The sequence below is a fragment of the Natrix helvetica genome (assembly GCF_964273705.1).
Source record: "Natrix helvetica genome assembly, chromosome: 11".
In the NCBI taxonomy this organism is placed as follows: domain Eukaryota; kingdom Metazoa; phylum Chordata; class Lepidosauria; order Squamata; family Natricidae; genus Natrix; species Natrix helvetica.
In genome coordinates, this window is record NC_138562.1 from 6280732 (window position 1) to 6306515 (window position 25784).

General features: G+C 41.9%; 2 protein-coding genes across 6 annotated transcripts in view; one reads left to right on the forward strand and one right to left on the reverse strand.

Moving 5' to 3' along the window:
* CAPN6 (calpain 6) overlaps window positions 1-25784 on the forward strand; it is a 106342-nt gene that overhangs the window by 74926 nt on the left and 5632 nt on the right. For 2 of the 4 annotated variants that reach the window (XM_081963988.1, XM_081963991.1), the window contains exons 12-13: window positions 2955-3091; window positions 6395-6567. In XM_081963988.1, coding sequence (XP_081820114.1) covers window positions 2955-3091; window positions 6395-6567 — 310 coding nt within the window. Of the gene's footprint in view, window positions 1-2954; window positions 3092-6394; window positions 6696-22225; window positions 22477-25784 lie in introns of those variants that run through there. The other 2 variants (XM_081963989.1, XM_081963990.1) reach the window with 2 other exon arrangements.
* PAK3 (p21 (RAC1) activated kinase 3) overlaps window positions 24014-25784 on the reverse strand; it is a 182963-nt gene continuing 181192 nt past the window's right edge. For both annotated transcript variants that reach the window (XM_081964001.1, XM_081964002.1), the window contains exon 15: window positions 24014-25746. In XM_081964001.1, coding sequence (XP_081820127.1) covers window positions 25657-25746 — 90 coding nt within the window. In that variant the 3' untranslated portion in view covers window positions 24014-25656. The remainder of the gene's footprint in view (window positions 25747-25784) is intronic.

Consider the following 25784-nt stretch of genomic DNA (forward strand, 5'->3'; position numbering starts at 1 on the left):
AGGAATGCCCATTTTCAGGCCATTTTCTGGGCCATTTTTCAGGTCGGTTTTCAGGGCATTTTCAGGCTGTTTTCCGGCATTCCAAAGCCGGCAAAAACCAGGCACACACGCCCACAGAGAGGACTCAGTGTGCCACTTCTGACATGCGTGCCATAGGTTCACCATCACAGGACTAGGGGGAACATGATAACAGTCATGTCAGGGGTTGCCACCAAGAAGAGAGAGGGGGGGCGTGTCAACCTATTCTCCAAAGCACCAGAAGGCGAGGCAAGAAACAATGGAGGGAAACTAACCAAAGAGAGAAGCAACCTAGAACTAAGGAGAATTTTTCTAACAATGAGAACAAGTAACCGGTGGAACAGTTTGTCTTCAGAAGCTGTGGGTGCTCCATCCCTGGGGGTCTTTAAGAAGACATTGGACAATTATTTGTCTGGAATGGTCTAGGGCCGTGTTGGCGAACCTATGACACGCGTGCCACAGGTGGCGCATGGAGCTATATTTGCCGGCACGGCGTCCCTCCCTTCCGGCGCACATGTGTGCACTGGCCAGCTGATGTTTGGCCTTCCGGAGGGCCAGGAGAATCCATTTTTCCCACATGTGTGTGTGTGTGTGTGCGTGTGCATGTGCAGGAGAAAGGATCACATGCACATGCACAGGTGGGGTTGCAGGTGCAGGTGGGTGAGCACATGTGCGTGTGTGATAGAGCATGCACGCAAAGTTTTGGCACACTTTTAGAAAAAAGGTTAGCCTGAGCAGGGGGTTGGACTAGAAGACCTCCAAGATCTCTTCCAGCTCTATTATGATCGATTGATTGAAAGGTTATGTTTGCTGGTCCATTTGGTCTCTTTGCGACGTACAGTATGTTGTACCTATAGTTACCTGCATGAAACCAATATTTGCTCCTGTCATCTTACGTGAACAGCTAAATGCAGACTCTGCTATAAGGTGCCAACACAACGGTTCTTGATCATGATTGGCAGACTGTCTTAGAAATAGCTGGCTGAAAACTACCGTAATGTATAGTTGGGCGAATAAATCTAGATCGTTGTAAGAGAAATATCAGAAAGAAGGAAAATGTTCTGATGGACTTCATTGGTAATTGTAAGCCTTTCCCTTCAAGACGTCATGCTCCAAAATCCATTACAAGATTTGTTCCTTGAGATCAAGAGGGGAATTCACATTTATTGACAATATAAAAATAGACGTGGATTAATATGGACATCTTGAGTATATGTTCATACTGTGCTTTTTTGAGACCATACTTTATTGTAGGAAAGTTATAAAACCACTTACATAAATAGGAAAAGTGGCTTATATATAAATAAAAGTAAGTGTCACGATGGTCTCTTTCATAACCTGGTTTATGAGGATTTTCACGCAAGGAACCAAAACTCCAAATGGGGATATTGGACTACAATTCCCATAATATCCAACTTTTGACAATGCTAGCTTGACACGGCGAAGTGCAGAATCTAAATGTACCTAACGAGCATCAGGGGAGAGTTGCTGTTAGCTCCCAAGGTCCTTCTATGCTCAATATCTATTAAGGCAGTGATGGCGAACCTTTTTGGAACTAAGTGCCCAAACCAGAATACCTGTGCATGTGCGTGCCAAAGCACCGGAAACCCAAAGACCAGCTGGCTGGCGTGCGCATGCCTGTTTTTTGGCTGTTGTTGGCGGCTGTTTTCAGGCTGTTTTGGGGGCCATTTTCCAGCTGGGTTTTGGTCCCAAAACAGCTTGAAAAAACAGCCTGAAAATTCCCTGAAAAACAGTCTGGAAAACGGCCAAAAAACAGGCCATTTCCCAAATTTTCAACCCCCCCAAAATGGACATGCATGCTGTAAACCAGAAGAGCAGCTGGCGATAGTGCGCATGCCCCCACAGAGAGGGCTCTGAGTCTCACCTCCAGCATGCGTGCTAATAGTTTCACCATCACAACATTAAGGCTTATCTCAATATTTATGGAGCACAGCAATCTTGTGTTGACTGTATATTACTAAACTAATTTACTGAGTGAAAACAGCCCCCCTTTTTTTTTGGACCGCACCCATCTGCATAATAAATAGCACAACTTTTAACTTGGCACCTAAAGTCAGGACAAGAAGCAATGAATGGAAACACATTAAAGAGAGATCCAATCTAGAAGTAAAGAGAAATTTCCTGGTAGTGAGAACAATTAATCCATGGAATGGGTTACCTCCAGAACTTGTGGGTGCTCCGTCACTGGATATTTTAGACAGCCATTTCTCTAGAACGGTATAGGATCAGCTACTTGAGGGAGTTGGACTAGAAGACCTCTAAAGTCCCTTCAAATTCTATTATACTGCTATTTTGTTATTTTGTTGTTTTTTTCAGCTCTCATAATACTTTATTTGGCATCCTCTTCTAGATTACACAAGTCCCTGTTATTATTTAAGCAGGCAGTTAAGTTATTGTTGTCAGTGACTCTCCATATATTAATCTCCGTAAATCAATTACCATGGATTGAGTCTCTCAACAGGGTTAATGAAAGTGTTTTAATCATAAGTAGGGTTTAGGACTGTTTAATGACAAAGTTACAATGGCACTGACAAAAGCGACATGACCATTTTCCCCACTTATGACCGTTGCGGCATCCCCATGGTCACCTGATTTATATTCAGATGCTTGACTACTGACTCACATTTATGACGGCTGCAATGTCCTGGGGTCACGCGATCCCCTTTTGCGACCTTCTGACAAGCCAAATCAATGAGGAAACCAAATTAACTTAACAACCATGTTACTCATTTAACGACTGCAGTGATTCACTTAACACACGTGATGAGAAAAGTCATAAAATGGGGCAGGGGGGAAAGTCACTTCACAAATGTTTTACTCAGCAACATAAATTTTGGGCTCAATTGTGGTCATAGGTTGAGGGCTTCCTCTAACGGTTTTATAAATGTTTTTTTTATGATAATGTACTTTTTCAGAAACCAACCCTTATATAATTATCAAGTGTGAGAACAGCAAGATCCGTTCTCCCTCCCAGAAAGTCACTGGGGCTGCAGTTTTCAACACCCAGGCTATTTTCTACAAAAGGAAGGTTGACAGCCCCATTATTGTGCAGGTAAGAGAATCAATGGGATCTGTATTTGCACAACTTTTGTGCTTAATAATATATGTTTATTTCATTGATTTATTGAATTTGTTTGCCATCCATCTTATCAAGAGATGAATATTCATTTTGCACTGTAGAGGTTATACAAAGGTTACATACAGACATGCGCAGCAAACTGCCATGATCTCAGTAACCGATTACCTCAACTGTTTAGAGCTCAACTAATTAGTGGAACCAAGCACTACCAGGAACTGTTGTGTTATGTGAGATTCTACCCTGGCTGGGATGGTCTTAGAGACTGACAAGTAGAATGTACCAATAAGATGCCGTTGCTACCTATGCTCTTGCTTTGCTTGTTGAAACTGTATAAAAACCAAATAAACTCTGCGTAAGGCAGACAGACACTTTGGGCACCTGCTGTGATAGATTTCTGAGACAAACATTGTACCAATATAAACGCAGAGATCATAAAAAAAAGGTGCTAGAATGTGCAGAAATGGATAAATTAATGATGGAACTAAGGGATAGAGAGGAAACGGAGTATTATAAAACATGGAATAGGTGGTATAATTGGCTAGAAATGAGATGTAAAATTAATGCATAATGAATACATAGAAAGTATAACGAAATGGTATATATTTAGAAAGTGACAGAGATGTAAATGTTGTATATATTATAAAAATGAGTAACTCATGAGTGAAAATAATTTAAAAATGAGTGAAATAAGGAGTTGTATGTATAAAACAATGGGCCTTAGAATGGAAAATTCGAGATTAGAAAAAAAAAACCGAAAGCGGAAAGCTGTAAAAGTGTAACTGTGATTTTAATGTTTAAAAAATGTTGAATGAAAGCTATTTTTTTTTTAAAAAAAGAACTTGAATCAGGATTAAGCGAGGGGGCGTATATAGGGAGGAATCCAGATTTAAATCCAGCCCTTGTCCTGGAAACTAGAATCAGTCAGTTCTTCTCAACCCAAATCTGTCCAACAAGCCAAATTGCAGGAACTGGGTATGTCTATTTTAGGGGTCGGCAACCTGCGGCTCTGGAGCCGCATGTGGCTCTTTCATCCCTCTGCTGCGGCTCCCTGTCGCCGGTCGGCCCTACAATTGATAGGACTTTCGGTTAGGACAGGTAGAGGAAAAAGGATGCCGCGCTAGGAGGAGACTCTATGGTGGGGGAACTGGACTTCTGGTTGGCAGAGGAAAAAGGACGCTGCGCTAGGAGGAGACTCTATGGTGGGGGAACCAGACTTCCGGTTGGCTCCAGAATTGAATGGAGCCATTGAATTGAGGCTTCCAGTTAGGACCTTTGTGGCTCTTTGAGGGTTTAAGGTTGCCGACCCCTGGCCTAGTTTAATGGGGGGAAAAAGGACTAGGGGTGACATGATAGCAGTGTTCCAATATTTGAGGGGCTGCCACAAAGGAAGAGGGGGTTCAACTTATTCTCCAGAGCACCTGAAGGCAGAACAAACTGAACAAAGAGAAAAGCAACCTAGAACTAAGGAAAATTTCCTGATAGATGGAACAATTACCCAGCAGAGCGACTTGCCTTCAGAGGTTGTGGGTCCTCCAACACTGGAGGTTTTTAAGAAGAGTTTGGATGGTCCTTTGTCTGGAATGACATAGGGTCTCCTGCTTGAGCAGAGGGTTGGACTAGTAGACCTCCAAGGTCTCTTCCAACTCTGTTATTCTGCTAAGCCACAGCTTCCTAGATTCACTCGCCGGTATTTAAAGTTTAAACCAGGGGTGTCCAAACTTGGGAACTTTAAGACTTGTGGACTTCAACTCTCAGAATTCCCCAGGCTGGGGAATTCTGGGAGTTGAAGTCCACAAGTCTTAAAGTTCCCAAGTTTGGACACCCCTGGTTTAAACACTGCTGGATTTGTACAAAGCAGAAGGCAACTGCATTGTATTTTTATTCAGGGAAATCTGCCAGGAGCTATCTGGCAGCAGCCTCAGTGGTGACAAGAGGAAGAGAGAGTGGAATGCTGCCAGATTTCTCCACAGAGATATCTTTTTTTCCTATTAGTACTGACAGCCTGGATGCCCTTTGAGTTGGAATAGTCACTGCATGCATTTGCGAGATGGTCTTTCAAATATTTTTTTTTTACTTTTTAATCCCGAAAAAATGCAGTGGAAAGCTTCTAAATCCTTTGTCTATATGTTGCATTCCCACCCGAAAATATCTCCAAGTTGCTAACATCCAGAAAGAATAGAATAGAATAGAGAAAATGAATAGAATAGGAATAGAATATGAGAAAATGAATAGAATAGGAATAAAGAATAGAATATGAGAAAATGAATAGAATAGAATATGAGAAAATGAATAGAATAGAGAAAATGAATAGAATATGAGAAAGTGAATAGAATAGAATAGAGAAAATGGATAAAATAGAATAGAACAGAATAGAGAAAATGAATAGAATAGAATAGAGAAAATGAATAGAACAGGAATAGAATGAGAAAATGAATAGAATAGAATAGAGAAAATGAATAGAGTAGAATACAATACAATACAATAGCAGAGTTGGAAGGGACCTTGGAGGTCTTCTAGTCCAACCTCCTGCCTAGGCAGGAAACCCTATACCATTCCAGACAAATGGCTATCCAACATCTTGAAGACTTCCAGTGTTGGAGCATTAAGAATAGACTAACATTAGCAATTAAAGAGAAAGAGAAAACTGAATATTATATGATTTGGGAAGTATTTTACCAATGGTTGGAGGAAAAAAGAGGAGTTTGGAAATGAAGAAAACTAAAAAATAAGTAGATTACACACTTAGATAAATATATAAAACGGTTGGTATGTGTATGTTAAGAATAATGATGTTTAATGCTGATATATTATTAGTACAAGATAGTAAGAATAAAAATGGAGAGTTTTATAATGTTTAAATGCTTAATATATTATAATACTAAGCCTAGAGAAATAATGTTAATATGAATGTGAAAGATGTGGCAAAAGAGGAACGATGTTGCACAAAGATGCTTGTACCCAGACGACACACTGAATACGGAAAGATGGAATGTTTATTTTTGTAATTGAAAAACAATAAAACTCTTTTTAAAAATGCACATGATTTTCACAATTGCATTACAGTTAAATAAATCCAACCACACTGTTAAGAAAACAGTTTTTTTAATCCCAGGGAATTTGGCCAAAAAGATGTGAAACGGAGAATAAGCTCTGAGCAAAGGTTGGAGAACTTCTGGATGAGAACTTTTGCTTTGGACAATATCCTTTTAACTAAGGAAAGACGTTTTGTATAAAGGCAACGGTAGATTTTTCTTTGTCTTCTTCTCTTCACTTTAGGTCTGGCACAATGCTTTCTTTGACCGGTTCCTGGGAGAAGTCCGGTTGTCTGGATCACCTAGTAACCCTCGGGATCTTCAGAAGTATCAACTCCATGGCAGAGGCCAGCAAGAAGCAGAAGTACCAGGTCAAATCACTATCAAGATACTTTCCAGCGATGACCTGGTGGAGCTGTGAGTTGCAGAGACTGATAGAGCCCAAGAGGGAGCTCCGTTTTGTACACATGTGTGTGTTGCTGTTAAAAACCCTTCTTTGGCCTGTAATCTCTGGGTTGCAAATGCACAATACAAACATTTGTAAAGAGAGACAGGTGGGACCAGATTGTCACCAATGTGATGACTTCCTCTTCCTTCTTCCCTCTCTTCAGATGCCATTTACTTTCCAAATTGTAAACAGTGCGAAATGATGGTTCGCTCCTAACTGTTGGGTGGACCATCATATATAATTTCTCAAGCTTTGGATTAGAAAAATAGGACAATGTCACAGAGCTAACTAGTTTAGGTTCCAAATCCAACTCCTGAATAGCTTCACAATCAGTTTTCTCAGTGGGAGTGGATGTTGTTTGCATCAGCCAAGTTGCCGTATTTTTCGGAGTATAAGATGCACCGGAGTATAAGATGCACCAAGATTTTGAACAGGCAAATTAAAAAAAAGTTTTTGCACTCCGCAGTCCTTCCAAAAATGGCCCTTTTTTCACGAAAACGGGCCCATTTTCTGTCACAAAAGTGGCATGCATAGCCTTTAGGAGGCTTATAGAGTGCTCCTGGGCCGTTTTTGGTTCCTTTTTGCCCTCCCCAGCCCCCAGGAGCACCCTGGAATCCTCCTAAAGGCTATGCATGGCCATTTTTGCAAAGCGGGTGGGGTTTTGGGAGGACACAAATGCTGCATTCAGTGTATAAGACGCACTCAGATTTTCACCCTCTTTTTTGAGGGAAAAAGGTGTGTCCAATACTTCAAAAAATACGGTACTTTGGGGATGAAATTCCAGCTTTGCCCCAAATCTTGCCAGAACTAGGGAGAGCCCATTCGTTTTTCTGCATCTTCAGAATCGATGCAGCCACTGAATAAGAGATGCTATATTTGACGTGTGGGATGACACATCCCATGATGAGAGGATTAATGTTGCAGAAGGGCCAACTAGGCGCTTTGAGTAGCTTGTCTTTACACAGCTCTATCTTGTACTTGAGCCAAATAATAATAATAGTCGCATCGAAGGAAAACTGTTCTCCAATAGTTGCCATTTTTTTTTCTTTTTGATGAACAGATAGTCCTCAGCTTACGACACCAGTTGGGAGCATCCAATGCATTTTCACATGGTACACTCATTAAGTGAAGCACCACGCCCAACCTCACAGCCTTTTTTTGCCACAGCAAAACATCGGGTGATTGCAATTTGCAACCTTCCCTGCTAGCTTCCTCGTTGGCTTTGCTTGCCAGAAGCCGGCTGGGAAGATTGCTAATGGGGATCGCATGATCCCAGGATGCTATAGCCATCCTACATGCACAACAGTTGCCAAGTTGCCTAAATCACGATTGCGTGATTGTGGGGGGTCCTGCGATGGTCATAAATGCAAGGACCGATCATCAATCACTTTTTTCGGCACTGTTCTGACTTTGAACGGCTATTAAACGAATCATCGCCTGTCAAAGGCTACCTTTATAGGTAGGACAATAGTTCATTGGACCTACTCTGACATAGGTTCCTACAGTGGGAATAGCCCTCAAGCAGAGAATCACCCCAACCATTCCTGAGATCAGGGCTGTTTTTTTTTGGGGGGGGGGTCCCAAAGAAGCCTTGTTTCCTCACATTCCAGGGGGTTCTTCAACATCTGGGGCATATTTTCAGGGAGATCCTAAAAAGGATGGGGGTAGAGAGAAAGGACCCATCAGACCAGCCACAACTTACGCCTCTAAATAGAAATGATTTAGCTTGGCTCCATTTGTTGAGAAAAGTATAGTTTACTAGAGGTCGAATGTATTGTAGTAATGCAAAGCCAGAACTGAGAATCACACACCAAAATCCCTAAGTTCGCTTCTTCCCTTAGCTATCATTGCCCACCCCGGGGTGACCAATCAGGTCCAGGTATTTTCATAACAGTCAATCAAAGCATAGTTTAGTATGCAGCCCCCACTTTCTTCCAGCTGGGTGACCTTGAGGCAGCATCTTGAGGAGATACAGCACTTACTTTCCTTTCCCCAAGCGTTCCACGCCCCCTGATTCTCCCTCCCCACAGTTCATGGCAGTCTGTTACCTCATAGCAGTGAAGCACAAGGAAGCATAAAGTGGCAACTGATAGGACCCAAGCACAGCTAAGGAGAGAATTCCCCTGCTCCATTGAGATTCTGCACTAAATAAAAGGTATCCTCTTATTGCTACAACATTATGGTGGATTCAAACCAATGCACAGAAATAATACCTGTACTTTGCACTTTTCACTCCTGTCAGAACAAGTTTCTATATAGAATGTATGCAATATATTTAAACACACATAGTATATTTTAATAAACACATTAAATATCTAGAATAATATATTCTGCTATTAGCATCCTCTAGATGAGTTATGTAGGGATGCTGTGGCTCAGTGGCTAAGATGCTGAGCTTGTCATTCAGAAGGTCGGCAGTTTGAGGGTTCGAATCCCTAGTGCTGCGTAACAGAGTGAGCTCCCGTTACTTGTCCCAGCTTCTGACTACCTAGCAGTTCGAAAGCATGTAAAAATTCAAGTAGAAAAATAGGGACTGCTTTGGTGGGAAGGGAAGAGCATTCCGTGAGCCTTCGGCATTTAGTTATGCCGGCCACATGACCACAGAGACGTCTTCGGACAGCGCTGGCTCTTCGGCTTTGAAACGGAGATGAGCACCGCCCCCTAGAGTCGGGAATGACTAGCACATATGTGCGAGGGAAACCTTTACCTTTAGATGAGTTATAACAATAGACATTTATGTTGCACTTTTGATAAGCACAAAGCACATATATTATTCAAGTATTCTTTATGTAGATTGTATAACGAATGTACTTCTTTTTGTATTATTTATACCGGTACTGCAGATGGAAAAAAGGGAAAACTGAGGTTGCTTGCTATAAGGAAGTACTGCTTGTTTGAATACAGATGCACAGTAAAATCTTGAAATCAAATCCAGTGCTGATCCCTTCCTATGTAGTTGATGTTGGCATTTTGGCTTAGATTTTAACCAGCAGGTCATCTGTTCATAGGATTCCAATTTTTCTTACAATTTGTGTTGGTATTTGCCTCCTTGCATGACTTCACTGGGAGTATTTTAAGAGTATTAAATGCTCCTCCTGGTATGTCTCTGCTTTGATTAAGCTATCGACATACTTGGAATGTTTTGAAATACAGTGTCAAAACTTCCCTTGAGTTGATTCTCCTGGGGTCTTGTTACACAGTAATGACTTTTAATTTTCTGATACAAAAACTCTCTAACTAAAACAAAAGTGTCAAGTGCAGGAAATCAGGAGCCCAGATGGTTCAAATGAATATAGGTTTATTATAAGCTAACACTCCCTACAAGAATCTGAAATACTAATGGTCAAAGCAAATTGGTGGTAGATAAGAGTCTATGGAATTCAAGATGGGCTGGACTCTCTTGTGGGTGCAAAGAGACTCAAGCATTGGTGAAATTAAAAAAATATATATTACCAGTTCTGTGGGCATGGCTTGGTGGGCACGGCAGGGGAAGGAAACTGCAAAATCTCCCTCCCCACTCCAGGGGAAGGAAACTGCAAAGTCTCCATTCCCTCCCCACTCCAGGGGAAGGATACTGCAAAATCCCCATTCCCTCCCCACTCCAGGGGAAGGATACTGCAAAATCCCCATTCCCTCCACACTCCAGGGGAAGGATACTGCAAAATCTCCATTCCCTCCCCACTCCAGGGGAAGGATCCTGCAAAATCTCCATTCCCTCCCCACTCCAGGGAAAGGATACTGCAAAATCTCCATTCCCTCCCCACTCCAGGGGAAGGATACTGCAAAACCTCCATTCCCTCCCCACTCCAGGGGAAGGATCCTGCAAAATCTCCATTCCCTCCCCACTCCAGGGGAAGGATATTGCAAAATCCCCATTCCCTCCCCACTCCAGGGGAAGGATCCTGCAAAATCTCCATTCCCTCCCCACTCCAGGGGAAGGATACTGCAAAACCTCCATTCCCTCCCCACTCCAGGGGAAGGATACTGCAAAATCTCCATTCCCTCCCCACTCCAGGGGAAGGATACTGCAAAGTCTCCATTCCCTCTCCACTCCAGGGGAAGGATCCTGCAAAATCTCCATTCCCTCCCCACTCCAGGGGAAGGATATTGCAAAATCCCCATTCCCTCCCCACTCCAGGGGAAGGATACTGCAAAATCTCCATTCCCTCCCCACTCCAGGGGAAGGATACTGCAAAACCTCCATTCCCTCCCCACTCCAGGGGAAGGATACTGCAAAATCTCCATTCCCTCCCCACTCCAGGGGAAGGATACTGCAAAGTCTCCATTCCCTCTCCACTCCAGGGGAAGGATCCTGCAAAATCTCCATTCCCTCCCCACTCCAGGGGAAGGATATTGCAAAATCCCCATTCCCTCCCCACTCCAGGGGAAGGATACTGCAAAATCTCCATTCCCTCCCCACTCCAGGGGAAGGATACTACAAAATCTCCATTCCCTCCCCACTCCAGGGAAAGGATACTGCAAAATCTCCATTCCCTCCCCACTCCAGGGGAAGGATACCACAAAATGAAATACCACCAATGAAAGTGGGCATGAAAAACCAAAGCCCTTATGTTATTTGCAAGGCTCTGAGCTGACAGATTTAGTTCTCTCCTGATTGCTCTCTTCCAATCTCTATGAGTGGGTGATTCCTCTCTCATGAATTATTTGAATGAATGCAATATTTGCATTCATTTGCTTCTCTTTCATTGGTGGGCATGAAAAACCAAAGCCCTTATGTTATTTGCAAGGCTCGGAGCTGACAGATTTAGTTCTCTCCTGATTGGATGCAAGAGCTAATCTGAACTGACTTGTATTCTCCTAGTAGGCAAACACTTAAATATGAGCCAGGGCTGTGCTGCAGTTGCCAAAAAAGCCAATGCAGTCCTAGGCTGCACTAACAGAGGGATAGCATCAAGATCACGTGAAGTGTTAGTAACACTCTATAAGGTCTTGGTAAGACCACACTTGGAATATTGCATCCAGTTTTGGTCACCACATTATAAAAAAGATGTTGCGACTTTGGAAAGAGTGCAGAGAAGAGCAACAAAGATGATTAGGGGGCTTAAGGTATATGAAGAACAGTTGCAAGAATTGGGCAACCAACCAACCATACCTAGAATTAAGGTGAAATTTCCTGACAGTGAGAAGAACAATTAACTGGTGAAAAGGCTTGCCTTCACAAATTAAGAGTGCTCCATCACTAGAGGCTTTTAAGAAGAGAGTGGACAACCATTTGTCTGAAATAGTAGAGGATTGTACTAGAAGACCTCCTGGCTCCCTTCCAATTCTGTTATTCTGTAATAATTGCTTCTTTGTATTAATGGTTGCTCTGCCAGAGCTGAACTCTACTTGTGTTGTAACCTTTGGCACTGATCTGGAGCAATCCCTGTGTGAATGATACAATCACGTTACCACAATTTGCAATGATCCCCCCCCCCCCCAGTTTCTGGCATTTACTTCTGGTTTCTAGCAGAAAACACCCATTGAAAAAATGGATTTACTTAATGACTATGGTATACACTTAAAAGCTGCCTCAAATAAATAAATATATCTGTATCTGTATCTGTATCTGTATCTGTATGTATGTATGTATGTATGTATGTATGTATGTATGTATGTATATATATATATATATATATATATATATATATATATATATATATATATATATATATATATATATATATATATATATATATATATATATATATATATATATATATATATATATATATATCATCTCTATATCTATCTATCATCTATCTATCTATCTATCATCTATCTATCATCTATCTATCTATCTATCTATCTATCTACCTACCTACCTACCTACCTACCTACCTACCTACCTCATCTATCCATTCATCCGTCTGTCTGTCTGTCTATCTATCTGTATCTGTATATATATCTATATCATCTCTATATCTATCTATATCATCTATCTATCTATCTATCTATCTATCTATCTATCTATCTATCATCTATCTACCTACCTACCTACCTACCTACCTACCTACCTACCTACCTCATCTATCCATTCATCTGTCTGTCTGTCTGTCTGTCTGTCTGTCTGTCTATCTACCTACCTACCTACCTATCTACCTCATCTATCCATTCATCCGTCTGTCTGCCTGCCTGCCTGCCTGCCTGCCTACCTACCTACCTACCTACCTACCTACCTACCTACCTACCTACCTACCTATCTATCTATCAAGTTTGGTCAGGTGATGCCTTGACCAATGACTTAGGATTGCAATTTCTCACACAATTACATTCATAAGTTGGGGGCTAGCTGTGCCTGGGTGTTTTAGCACTATAGATTTAAATGTCTGTAAATGAGCAAACTAAAGAATAAAACCTGAGTTTGAGCTTTTTTGTGGGGAGGGATATTCTTAAATTTAATGGATTTTAGAGCAAATCCACGGAATCGGCATGCTGAATTTTGTTTTCCAAGATCCCGATCTAAATATTTGTCTATGGTGATTCTCAGTCCTCCAGGTCCTGGTGCTTTTTCAAGAGGCAACTAGACTGTCTTTGTTTTTCCCTGAAGACGTTTTGCTTCTCATCTAAGAAGCTGCTTCTTGGGTGACAAGCAAAATGTCTTCAAGGAAAAACAAAGAAAGCCCAGTTGCCTCTTGAAAAAGCACCTTTGGGATATATAATATAATATGTGGCCACACAGGGGCAGCCTTTCTCTACTACAATTTCTCGTCTCCCCAGTTCCTAAAGCCATTTTTATCCCCAACAGTGGAAGCAACAGAACTTGGCAAAAATACATTCCAGGCTTGATACATATTTATCAAATCATATGATTTTAATCAGCAGACTAGCGGCTCCCAATTTCCCCTTTTTAACAAAGAATGCTCTATTCCGGTATATTTCAAGGAATCGAGTTTTGGTTTTTGCTCGTCTTCAAAGACAGAATGTTTTCAAGCCCTTTTGCATAACAGAATCCATAATGCAGGAGGAGGAGATTTTCCATGATTTTTATCTGAGCGTTCAATCTTCTCTCTCACTCTCTCTCACTCTTCTCTCCTGGAATGGCTGTTTTCTTCCAACCATGCAAAATTATCCTTTTTTCTATACTCCAGGTTCAGAAATTCCTTTTCTATATATAGTTCAACATCATATCAGCATCTTTAAGAAACAGCAGCATCATAACACAGTTGGAAGGGAGCTTGGAGGTCTTCTAGCCCAACCCGCTACTCAAGCAGGAGACCCTATACCATTCTGGACAAATAGCTGTTGAATCTCTGCTTAAAAGCCTCTAGTGTTGGAGTATCCACAACTGCTGAATGCAAGCTGTTCACTGTCGAGAAATTTCTCCATAGTTCTAGGTTGGATCTCTACTTGATTAGATTCCATCCGTTGTTTCTTATCCTGCCTTCAGCTGCTTTGGAAAATTAGATGACCCTCTCTTCTTTGGGGCAGCCCCTCAGGTATTGAAAATCATGTCATCCCTAGTCCTTCTCTTCATTAGATTAGACCAGGGGTCAGCAACCTTAAACACTCAAAGAGCCACAAAATAAAGGAGTTTGGTTTAGATGGTTATTGCCAGAGGGAATGTTGATTTTTTGGGAGGGAAACAGAATTAGAATTAATACAGTGGAGGAGGCTGAAGCCTTCATTAAAAAACATAGTTCTCTCCTAGAGGACGAAAATAGGGGAGGTGGTGAAAAAGGTAGTAATGTGCAAGATATGAAGGAGGGGGGGGGGCTGTGGCTCCATCTGGGGACAGGGAGGAGGGAGAAATATCGAAAAGGCTCAGATCACAAAAATAAATGTATTTGAAATACTATGATAATTGTTGATATAATAGAAAGTGACAAAGAAAGAGATGATTGAACATATGGTTGATATAATGTAAAACAAGATTCTGTTTATGCTTATCTTTTATACGTTGTTTTTAACATTGTAAAAATTGTGAGATTTGGGGGGATTTCTACCACTAGCATGGGAGCTGCCAAAATTTTCTTTGTACCCTTTTTACCTTTCCCTATAAATGTTCAAAAACCAATAAAATTCGTGTTTTTTTTTAAAAAACGGTCCTAACAGGAAGCCCCCCGTTCAATTCTGAAGCCAATCAGAAGTCCTGTTCCCCACCATAGAGTCTCCTCCTAGTATGGTGTCCTTTTTTCTGTATCTGTCGTATCTGAAAGCCCTATCAATTGTGGAGCTGACCGGAAAATCCACCTCTTTCCATAGAGTTTTCTCCTGGCACGCCCTGCCCCCCCCCCCAACTGGAAGCTCCTCTCAATATTGTGGTGCTGACCAGCGACAGGGAGCTGCAGAAGAGGGATGAAAGAGCCACATGTGGCTCCTGAGCCCTGGGTTGCTGACCCCTGGATTAGGCATACTCAGTTCCTACAATCATTTATCATGTTTTGTTCTCCAGTATTCTAATCATCTTTGTTGCTTTTCTTTGCACTTTTTCAAGAGTCTCAATATCTTTTTATATGGTGGTGACCAAAACTGGCTGCAGTATTCCAAGTATGAACTTAATCCTTAACTCTCTTTCCAAAATCGTCTTAACCATCATGTGAATTACAGAGTAAAATGCCATTCACATCTATAGACGGAGATGTGTTACCTCCTTATAAGTGAAGATCACCCCTGCATGTTGAAGACTAAATGCAGAGCTCTCCAAAATGAATCCCAGAGTCTGTTACTCTCCTGAGAAACTGAAAAAGCCCTCAAAGGAGAAGATTCTATCCAATGAACTACTTGTTGTCCTGTTTTCCATATTAATTTCTTTGCCTTCAAGCACTAGAGTGACAGAGAATGTACAATATCCTGAAAAGAATAGAATAGAATAGAATAGAATAGAATAGAATAGAATAGAATAACAGTTGGAAGGGAGGTCTTCTAGTCCAACCCCCTGCCTAGACAGGAAACCCTATACCATTTCAGACAAATGGATATCCAACATCTTCTTTAAAACGTCCAGTGTTGTTTTCACAACTCCTGGAGGTAAGTGGTTCCACTAATTAATTGTTCTCACTGTCAGGAAATTTCTCCTCAGTTCCAAGTTGCTTCTCACCTTGATAAGTTTCCACCCATTGCTTCTTGTTCTACACTCAGGTGCCTTGGAGAACAGCTTGACTCTCTCTTCTTTGTGGCAACCCCTGAGATATTGGAAGACTGCTATCATGTCTTCCCTAGTCCTTCTTTTCATTAAACTAGAAATATCCAGTTCCTGCAACCATTCTTCATATGTTTTAGTCTCCAGTCCCCTAATCATCTTTGTTGCTCTTCTCTGCACTCTTTCTAGAGTCTCCACATCTTTTCTACATCATGGTGACCAAAACTGAATGCCGTATTCCAAGTGTGGCCTTACCAAGGCATTATAAAGTGGTATTAACCCTTCACGTGATCTTGATTCTATCCCTCTGTTGACGCAGCCTAGAACTGTGTTGGCTTTTTTGGCAGCTGCTGCACACGGCTGGCTCCTATTTAAATGGTTGTCCACTAGGATTCCAAGATCCCTCTCACAATTACTACTATTGAATGTTGAATCATCTTTGATGGCATTGTTAGTATCAAAATAGGCAAAAAGCCCCTGCCTTTTTCCTGAAATAAATGTCACACTGAGACATCCAGCTCAGCACAGGAGGATAAAACTCCCGCAGGTAAGAAAGGAAGGAAGGAACTGTATGATTTATGCTTTGAGCTGATGATTGCGGCACCCATGTCAATATACTTAGATTTGAGAAACTTCTAAGCAGAGACTGAAGTCCAGACAGTCTTTTGACCCAAATGAAAACCTTCTGTTTTTCAAAACGTTTCTCCAAACTAAACATCAGCAAAACACATGAATAGAATGAAGACTTACCCTTAACAATATATCAACTGGCCCTAATCTGATTCCAATCATCACTTCGATTCAGAACATGGATTTCGTTTAATTGGGTTTCCAAACTGAACTGCCAGATGAGGTTGATGAATTTCAAATTGCCAAATTGATGGCAACTTAGAGAAAAATACTCTTAGATCGTCTTTCATTGCTTAAGATTACATGGACTGATCCGTGCAGTTTTAGTATCAATTTGGTTTATCTCTGTTCTCTTCTGAAATGGTTTTTCAGCTTCCCAATCCAACATTAAAGCCTTGTTTGTTTGTTTGTTTGTTTGTGGTGGTTTTGTTCAAGTAGTGAACAGGAAGGTTTTAACCTGCTTGTCTTCCTTTACGGGGAGGAGGGGGTAGAGAGGATAGATAGATAGATAGATAGATAGATAGATAGATAGATAGATAGATAGATAGATAGATAGATGATAGATAGATAGATAGATAGATAGATAGATAGATAGATAGATGATAGATAGATGATAGATGATAGATAGATAGATAGATAGATAGATAGATAGATAGATAGATAGATAGATACACACACACACACACACACACACGGTCGATAGATAGATGATAGATAGATAGATAGATGACAGATGATAGATAGATAGATAGATAGATAGATAGATAGATAGATGATAGATAGATGATAGATAGATGGATAGATGGATAGATGGATAGATGGATAGATAGAGATAGATGATAGATAGATAGATACAATAGATAGATAGATGTATGATAGATATAGATAAGAGATATAGATAGATAGATAGATTAGATAGATAGATAGATAGATAGATAGATAGATAGATAGATACAGTAGGTAGATAGATAGATATATGATAGATATAGATAAGAGAGAGACAGACAGACAGACAGACAGACAGACAGACAGACGGTATATTAGAATATAGTTTTTTGCAACAATTTCAGCAAAGGATAACCATATTTCATTGTAATCATGCATGTAATCATCCGTGAATATGCATCACGTTGCTAATAAATGGTAATTAACAGCAGGTTCACCGAGTAATTGGGGCCATAAATTTATCATCTTGGTGTTGAAGGTCTCACAGCCATTAATTTCTATTTAATAGCATAGAGTTGTGTTCTGCTGACCGTAGACATTGATCTGAGTTAGCGACAGGGTTTCATATTTTCAGATATCTATGATTTGGCAGGTTTTGGATGAGGGTCATATGACCAGAAAGCTTCATCTGTGCAGCATTGATACTATTTTACAGGGCAGACCTGCTCCCCATCTTTTACCACAGCTTTCCCCAATCTGATATGTTTCAAGTGTGTTAGCGATGGCAATATTCTTGACCACATATAAAGGGATCGCTCTGGAGAAGGTTGGATGAGTGAAATCACAGACATTCAATATCAGATTGTCCAACGCTTTGGGTGATCCATACTTTCTATAAAGTGTTGTGGCCCACCGGTAGCCAATAGAGCTGGCAGCGGAATGGGACAATGTGGAGGTTGGGAGGAACATGGGCCAGTCCTGGGATTGAGGAAAGCTCGGATGAGGGCTCTGCGTCGGAGGCAAAGAGGGAGCTAGACAGCAGCGAGGCAGAGGAATAGCTGGAGCCTGTTCCCAGCGTGGGCATACGCAGAGCTGCCAGAAGACAAGAACAACTCAGAAAGCAGGGTCGACTTGGGAGTAAAGCCACACCTTGGAGGGAGATTGGCCCCTCCCATAGGAAACAAAAGAGGAGCAAACGAGGAGTGGGCTTTTGCAGGAAACAATTTGTTCCTTCAGTCGTTTCAAGAGTGGAAAGTTCTGTTTGTGACTGTAAGAGACTCTGTGCAAAGTGTTGCCTTGCCCTGCATTTGGAAACTAGTTATCTGGCAGCTCGAGATAAGGTGCGTATGGATAAACATTCCTCTGAAAGACTGTTTGCCAAGCCTTGCTGACTTTGAATGAAAGGAATTCACAGTCGTGTAAATAAAAGAGGTTTTGCCGGGACCCAGACTCTGCTTCATGCTTGTTAAGGAAGAACAGAAAGTCAGTTTCTTCACCATCAGAAAAAGCATTGGAAGCTACCTTAAACCAAGCTGCAGTGTTCCTCGGGAAAAGTGTGATTGTTCTAAGAAGTTGCAAGAGAGATATTTAGTTCATGCCCTAGCATATCAGAAGTACTCCTTGGATTACAAATTGCTGCTCAGCCATAACGTGTGCAGTAGCCACTGAAAAATATTTTTCCTTCAATGTTTTGTGGTTTTGGGTAATGCCATCCTTTCTCACCAGGAGCCAATGGAAGATGGGGGCCTGGGCATGTTGTCATCCATGGGGTGACGAAGAGTCAGACACAACTTACATAGCAACTGAACAGACCAGTTAACTGACCCAGACCAGTTAAAATTTCCCCAGAAAATATTATGAATGGGCTGGGTGTTTTCAAATCTCTTGAAACTGAAATCCAGGAGAAAATCTTCTCAAGATCTTATTGGCTACAAAGATTGCCTTTTCACATTCCCTTTTAAACGAATATCCCCCTGTCTCCTTCAATAGACAAGAGCAGGGAGATTATGGTTTCCCTATTAGCAATTCACACCATAGCTTGGAATCTAGGTGAAGACCAGAGGTGGGATTCAGCAGGTTCTGACCTGTTCTGGAGAACCAGTAGCAGAAATTTTGAGTAGTTTGGAGAACCGGCAAATACCACCTCTGGCTGGCCCCGCCCAGAGGTGGGTTCCTACTGGTTCAGACCGGTTTGCCTGAGTAGGTAGTAACTTAGCCTGCCATGCTCCCGAACCGGTTCTCTCAACGGCCCCGTAGGCACCACCATCTTGTTTTTTTCCTTCTGCGCATGAGCAGAAGCATTTTTTTAGTACTGCACATGCGGGCATAACATGCATCAAGCACGCCCACAGTGCATCCCTGAGTGAACCAGCAGTAGCAGCAGCCGGAACCCACCCCTGGCCCCACCCCCATCTATTCTCTGCCTCCTGAGTCCCGGCTGATTGGGAGGGAATGGGGATTTTGCAGTGTCCTTCCCCTGCCACGCCCACCAAGCCACGCCCACAGAACCAGTAGTAAAACAAATTGAATCCCATCACTGGTGAAGACAAAGGCTTGTGACGTTAATACCATTGTTCTTTGTAGTAATCAGCTTGTCCTCTACCATCCAATGACTAATCCTTAAAACAGGTATTAGTATTGAAAAGATAATATATGGTCACTTACATCCAAATAAGCCAGTGGTTCTCAACCTTTCCAATGCCGCGACCCTTTAATACAGTTCCTCATGTTGTGGTGACCCCCAATCATAAAATTGGTGTCTCAGTTACTAAGACCATCTAAAATATGTGTTTTCCGGTGGTCTTAGGTGACCCCTGGGAAAGGGTCGTTCGACTCCCAAAGGGATCCTGACCCACAGGTTGAGAACCACTGAAATAAGCAATCATTCTGGGAAACTGGTTTGTTGAGGATAAAGGTTTACCAATAATTTCTCCTCCTCCTCCTTTTCCAAGGTGGAAAATCACACAAAAGTTTCTTAATGGTTTGCATTCCAAATTCAATGGTCCAGTTCTTGGATCTTTTAAGATGCCTAAATGGGATTCATGGGCCACGTAGAGGCCAGAATAGTATCATGCAGTGCAGCATTGGCTTATCCAAATGGATCAAGAATGCTCTCGAGCCATCTGATCCAAACAACACAATTTCAGATAGTAGGAAGGAGAATCAGGAAACTCCCTATTGCAATGCAGTGACCATCAAGATTTTTGGTAGACCAAGTCTGGCAGAACTAAGATATAGATGGAATTGCCTCCTCCAGTGTTGAGAGATGCCCAAGTATTAGGTTGGCCTGTGACAAGTTTTTGCAAGCAAGGCAGCCTTCCTCAACTAGGCACCTTCCAGTTGTACAGCTATTATTAATGACTAGAATTTGCCACCAGTAAGTGTGCCAATCACTAGCCCCATGGTTCTGGGAGTTGAAGTCCACCCAACTTAAAATTACATCCCTACGACCAATCCACTCACACAGGGAGGGTCTCCTCCAGGTACCTTCCGCTAGACAATGCGGGCGTGCGGTGCCCAGGAGTAGGGCCTTCTCTGTGATGGGCCTAACCCTCTGGAACGAACTCCCCCCTGATATTAGAACTATTGTTGATCTCCGCTCCTTCCGTAAGAAACTCAAGACCCACCTGTTCCGACTAGCCAGCCTGGCCTAATTGTAATCACAAGTACAATCTATTACTGACCTTCCTGGATGGCTTTTTAATATTGTAAATTTAGGGGTTTTAATTTGGTTTTAGACTGTTTTTAACTAGAAATGAGTTCGGGCATTATACGGACCGTATGTTTATGTTGGTTGTCCAATGTTTTGTTGTCCTGCTTTGTTTTTTTTTTACATGTACTGTCTGTACACCGCCCCGAGTCCCTGCGGGGAGAGGGGGGCGGTATATAAATTTAATAAAACTCAAACTCAAAATAGCTAAAATTGGGAAACACCTCTTTTGTATCCAAAGCAATGCACAGTCCTAATATATTTTAGAGTTGCATGACTTCCTTGCACCATGACTGGTCACATCTAAAAGATACCCTCAAGCATGAATCTGGGAGCCATCACTCAATGCCATTTCTCTAAGAGGAATAACAATTAAGGGCTCTCCTTAAAAATTGAGGCTTGGGTCTATGCAGATTTGAAGGCTGGGCTCCGTCAAATTTTCAGCACAGCTGTGCTACCTGTTGATTCCATGGCTCTATAAGGTTGCGATTCAGATATATACAAAAAAGGATGGGACCGCAATACACAAGATAAAGGGAAATGAAATAAAGCAAATAGAATCATGTGCGCAAGATGTGTGATAGATGAGTCTCTGTGGTTAAAAAATCAGAGTCATGCTACATGAGGGGATTGTAATCCTCCAGATGTTTAAGTTATTGCATATTAACTTTGCCACATTACTAAACACAGACATGCATAAAAGATATTATCAATCAATCAAGTCTCAAATGGGAGAGTAGCTAGCAGTGTTTCTACGGGAGGTTAGGAAGCATGAAATAACAGAGTTGGAAGGAGATCTTTTGGAGATCTTCTAGCCTAACCCTCTGCTCAAGAATGAGATCCTATACCACTTCAGACAAATGGTCTCCTCTTAAAAACTTGCAGTGATGGGAGTACCCATGACTTCTGGAAGCAAGTTATTCCACTGTTCTGTCAGGAAATTTCTCCTTGGTTCTGGGTTGGTTATCTTTTTATTTTCCACCCATTGCTTCTTGTCCTGCTCTCAGGTGCTTTGGAGAATAGCTTGACTCCCTCTTCTTTGTGACAGCTCCTCAAATATTGGAACACTGCTATCATGTCACCCCTAGTTCTCCTTTTCACTAGACATACCCAATTCCTGCACCTTTTCTTCATATGTTTGAGTCTCCAGGCCCCTAATCATCTTGGTTGCTCTTCTCTGCACTCGTTCCAAAGTCTCAACATCTTTTTAATAATGTGACCAAAACTGGATGTAGTCATCTTAATAATTATCTTCCCTCCCATCAGATCAGGGACACCAATCATAGCTGTATTTGAAGGATTGGTCATGAAAGAATCCTGAATGTTAAGGTGGATCTCGAAGTCAGGGAATTGTCTAAAAAGGTAGGTGGAAGCAAAGAAGATTTCGTCTCAGAAGTTATAGACCCTGTTAACAATTTGAGTTTGATGTGAGTTTCAGACCTCAATGATAACCAACTAATAAAATATAGCTGTATTTTTTACAATTTGTAAATTGATATTAGGGAGAACTCTGACCATCTCCCCATTGGATTGGTTACAGGCTAGACCAGTACTTCGCAACCATGACAATTTTAAGTTGGGTGGACTTCAAGTCCCAGCATGCTGGCTGAGGAATTCTGGGAGTTGAAGTCCACATGGCAAGTTTGCTAAGGGAAACCCTGGACCAAACTGAAGATCATATAAACAGAAGACGACCATGGGACAGCAGGTTCATAAGACTGCTGAGAAACTGTAGAGAAGAAGTCATCTGAAGTTCAGGTAGGCTTGACGACATCTTGACTTTAAGCTGCCTTGGATTTTATGGTGGCTGAATCAAATAAAAACCCATTTAGATATCCCCACCAAAATTTTCGAACAGAAACGAACCTCCATGCTCTTTCCTTATTCTCTATAACCTCCACAAAAAGAAAAGAATGCTACTACATATAATTACGGGGGCAAGGATTGCTTTTGCCCAGAAATGGAAAAACAAACTAACTCCAAGTGAAGATGAAATAATGTTATGGAATGTGCTGAAATGGACAAACTAACTAAAGAAATTCAGGGAAAAGAAGAATCAGAATTCTACCAGATATGGGATAAATGGTATAGGTGGATGGAGGAAAGAAACAAGAATCAATGAAGGAATGTAACAAAACTCAAAAATAATAGTTATGAGTAAAATAAGAAAGTTAAGAATGGTGAAACTCAAATGAAATACAATTGAATGGGAAATAATATAAGGTGAGCGCTATCGATTGATAACTGCTATTAGAAAGAACGGGAAGCTCCTGTTTGTATTGCATTGTGTAAATGGGTTGTACGTCTAAGTTTTGTGTGTGTGTATTTTATATGTTTGTTAATAAAATAAAAAAAGAAAAGAATGCTAACATCAGGCACATGATACTTCAGTCCCAATACCTTTGGAGAAAACAAGACAGGATGACTTGCCATCAACTAGGGTAGGGGGCAGCAACCTGTGGCTTTGGAGCCGCATGTGGCTCTTTCATCCCTCTGCTGTGGCTCCCTGTTGCTCAAAATATGCGTCACAACCGCCAATGAGCGACACCTGCTGGCATGGGATTTTTTGAGCTTTTCAATCCCCAGTATGTCAACCATGGTTAAATCCAAGAAAAAGAAGAGTTTCAGGAGAAAACAGAATGTTTAATTCAACTATATATATACTAGTTTTGTGGCCGCTCAGGAAATTTATCAGGCACTCAAAGGGTTTTGTAGCTCCCAGTGTTTTCTTTTCTGTAGGAAACAGGGTCCAAATGGCTCTCTGAGTGTTTCAGGTTGCCGACCCCTGAACTAGGACAATGTTTAAAATAACAATTTGATAGACAGCTGTACTGCATTAAATCAGAGTGTGCTATAGTTCCCCCCCCCCCAAATGGGTACAACATGTTCGGTGTGCAACTGGACGTTCAAGGGGAGATCATGGATCTTACTCCCATAATGGGTCCACTGATCTCTTATTTTTGAAGTCAACGTCCTCCTCCTCACCACCTTCCTTTGATACTCATCTTTTTTTAGGGAGAGCTGCCCCCCCCCCATGACCTTCATGCCAAATTCAACATTGCTACTGTCTGAGATACACACCGTCCAACGTTTTCATCTCAAAGTACAGCAATAACTAGGATGGCCAACTGACCAAGAAAAAGGTAACCTGGCCTGTTCTACTACGTGAGACCAGAGTGACGTGTAGAAACCATCAAGAATTGCTTACAATGCTTTGGAGAGGAACACAGGGTAGTTAAGATAGCTGGCAAACCATAGTCAACTTATATTTTAATTGCTCATGGTTAGGGAAGAAGAAAGAAAAAGAACCAGATATATCCTACTCAGATTGGAAGAAACATCAACACAAATTTGTTTAATCAAAGCTATTTGCTTCATCGACAGATATTCACAGTAATTGCTAGATTTCAGCAATACAGGGAGTTGAGAAATTCCAGATTCAATGCTTTGTAGGTTAGGTCACAGTTCAGGCTTGGGGGAAGTAAAATAACCCCATCCGATTATGTATTGCTGCATTTTGTTTTTCATGCTCTCTGTGGCTGAACCGTTTCTCTGGCAATGCTCCTCTTCAAACCTGTCTCTTTCTGAGCTCCTCAAGCATGGGCAGAGGGCTCAGAAAGTCCCGGTTCACATCAGTCCTCTCAAAAGGTGGGCAGATGCCTCAGCACGTATCCCCTTCCCAAATCCTGTTATATTGGACAACTTAAAATTCACAAGTTTATTTGTTTTCCTTTTTAAAAAAATCAGATTGTGATAGATGGCGGGGGGGAAGGAAATTCAATCCACATATCAAAACAAGTGCAGAGGTTGAAGTGAGCTTTCACCTGGATTCAGGCTGATGCCCTGGGAGACTTTCTTTCCTGCAAGATTTATGGGTGGGCAGGATGACTGATCAGGTTTCCTATTAAGAAGTTCTCCAATTTGAAAGGACATTTCTTCCCGTGGATTTGAATTTAAGCATGGGGCAATTCGGACAATAAATTAGGGAGTGGGCCTGACCCTCCAGAATGTGGAATGGAGCAACCCTGGAGAAATAAGCCTCAGGAGATGCTCTGGAGAAGAAGTGCTCAGGATTCTGGAGAAGAGGATAGGCACCGATCCTATTGCCAGACATGAAAGCACCTGCCATTCCATCCAAATCAGCTCTCCTGGTCCTTTCTCTACGTCAACCTCTTTTCTTTTTCATTGGGGGGGGGGGTGTGAGGGGGAGGGGCAAAAACTCATCGACACAAAAGCACCAATATGCATCGTGACATCATCACCATGACGCCAAGGCGACGTCATCAACATAACGACATTGTTCTCTTTTTAGGCTCTCAGGACTGCTATGCTCTCTATCTCATCTATTCCAAAGGGCCACCACCCCACCCCAATCCCCACAAGAAGATGCTGTGGTCGATCAACTTCTGGGTTTATTGTCATCGTCCTCACTGTTATTATGATTTTCTTTCTTTTTTTCTTTTTGGTTAAATGAAGCAAGCCTTCCTTGGTGATTCTCTTCTTCTTAGAACCAACGCCCGCTGGCCAGGCGCTAGGGAACAGTTTGGGTTCTTCCCGGTGAGGTGAAGCAGGAAAAGGATTGTTCTCCTCTTTTTGGAAAGCCAAACAAAAAAGAAAGGAGAGCTGTTTTTGTGTCTGTGTGGAGGGTGGGGTGGGGTGTCACCACTCTTGTCCCAGTGAGTTGAGTCATGCAGTGCTGTGGCCCCCTGGAAACACTGCTGCACGGAGCAAAAGAAACGTCCAGTCTAGCTTCTGCTCCAGAAGCTTCCATTCACCTCAGAAATAAATTAAGGGATTCTCAAAGAGTGGAAAGAAGAGATGTGATCAGTGGTGTCATTCCCGCTTCTCTTCCCCCGTTGACAGTGACAATGCCGCTCATCCCCTGCCCGTCCGGCCACAGCAGAGTCCAAGGTGTGACAGAGTTGGTTGGTCTGGTGTTCAGTCCTGCCAAGGCCTGTGCTATTCGAGCGACTAGCGGCTACTGTTCTTGATAGCTTCTTTTGCAGCAATAATCAAGGGGGTCAGGCTGGATAGCGGCTTGGCCAGTTTTAAAAATGGGTGCTGGAAGGAAAAAGTAAACAATTTATCCGTTTAGGAAC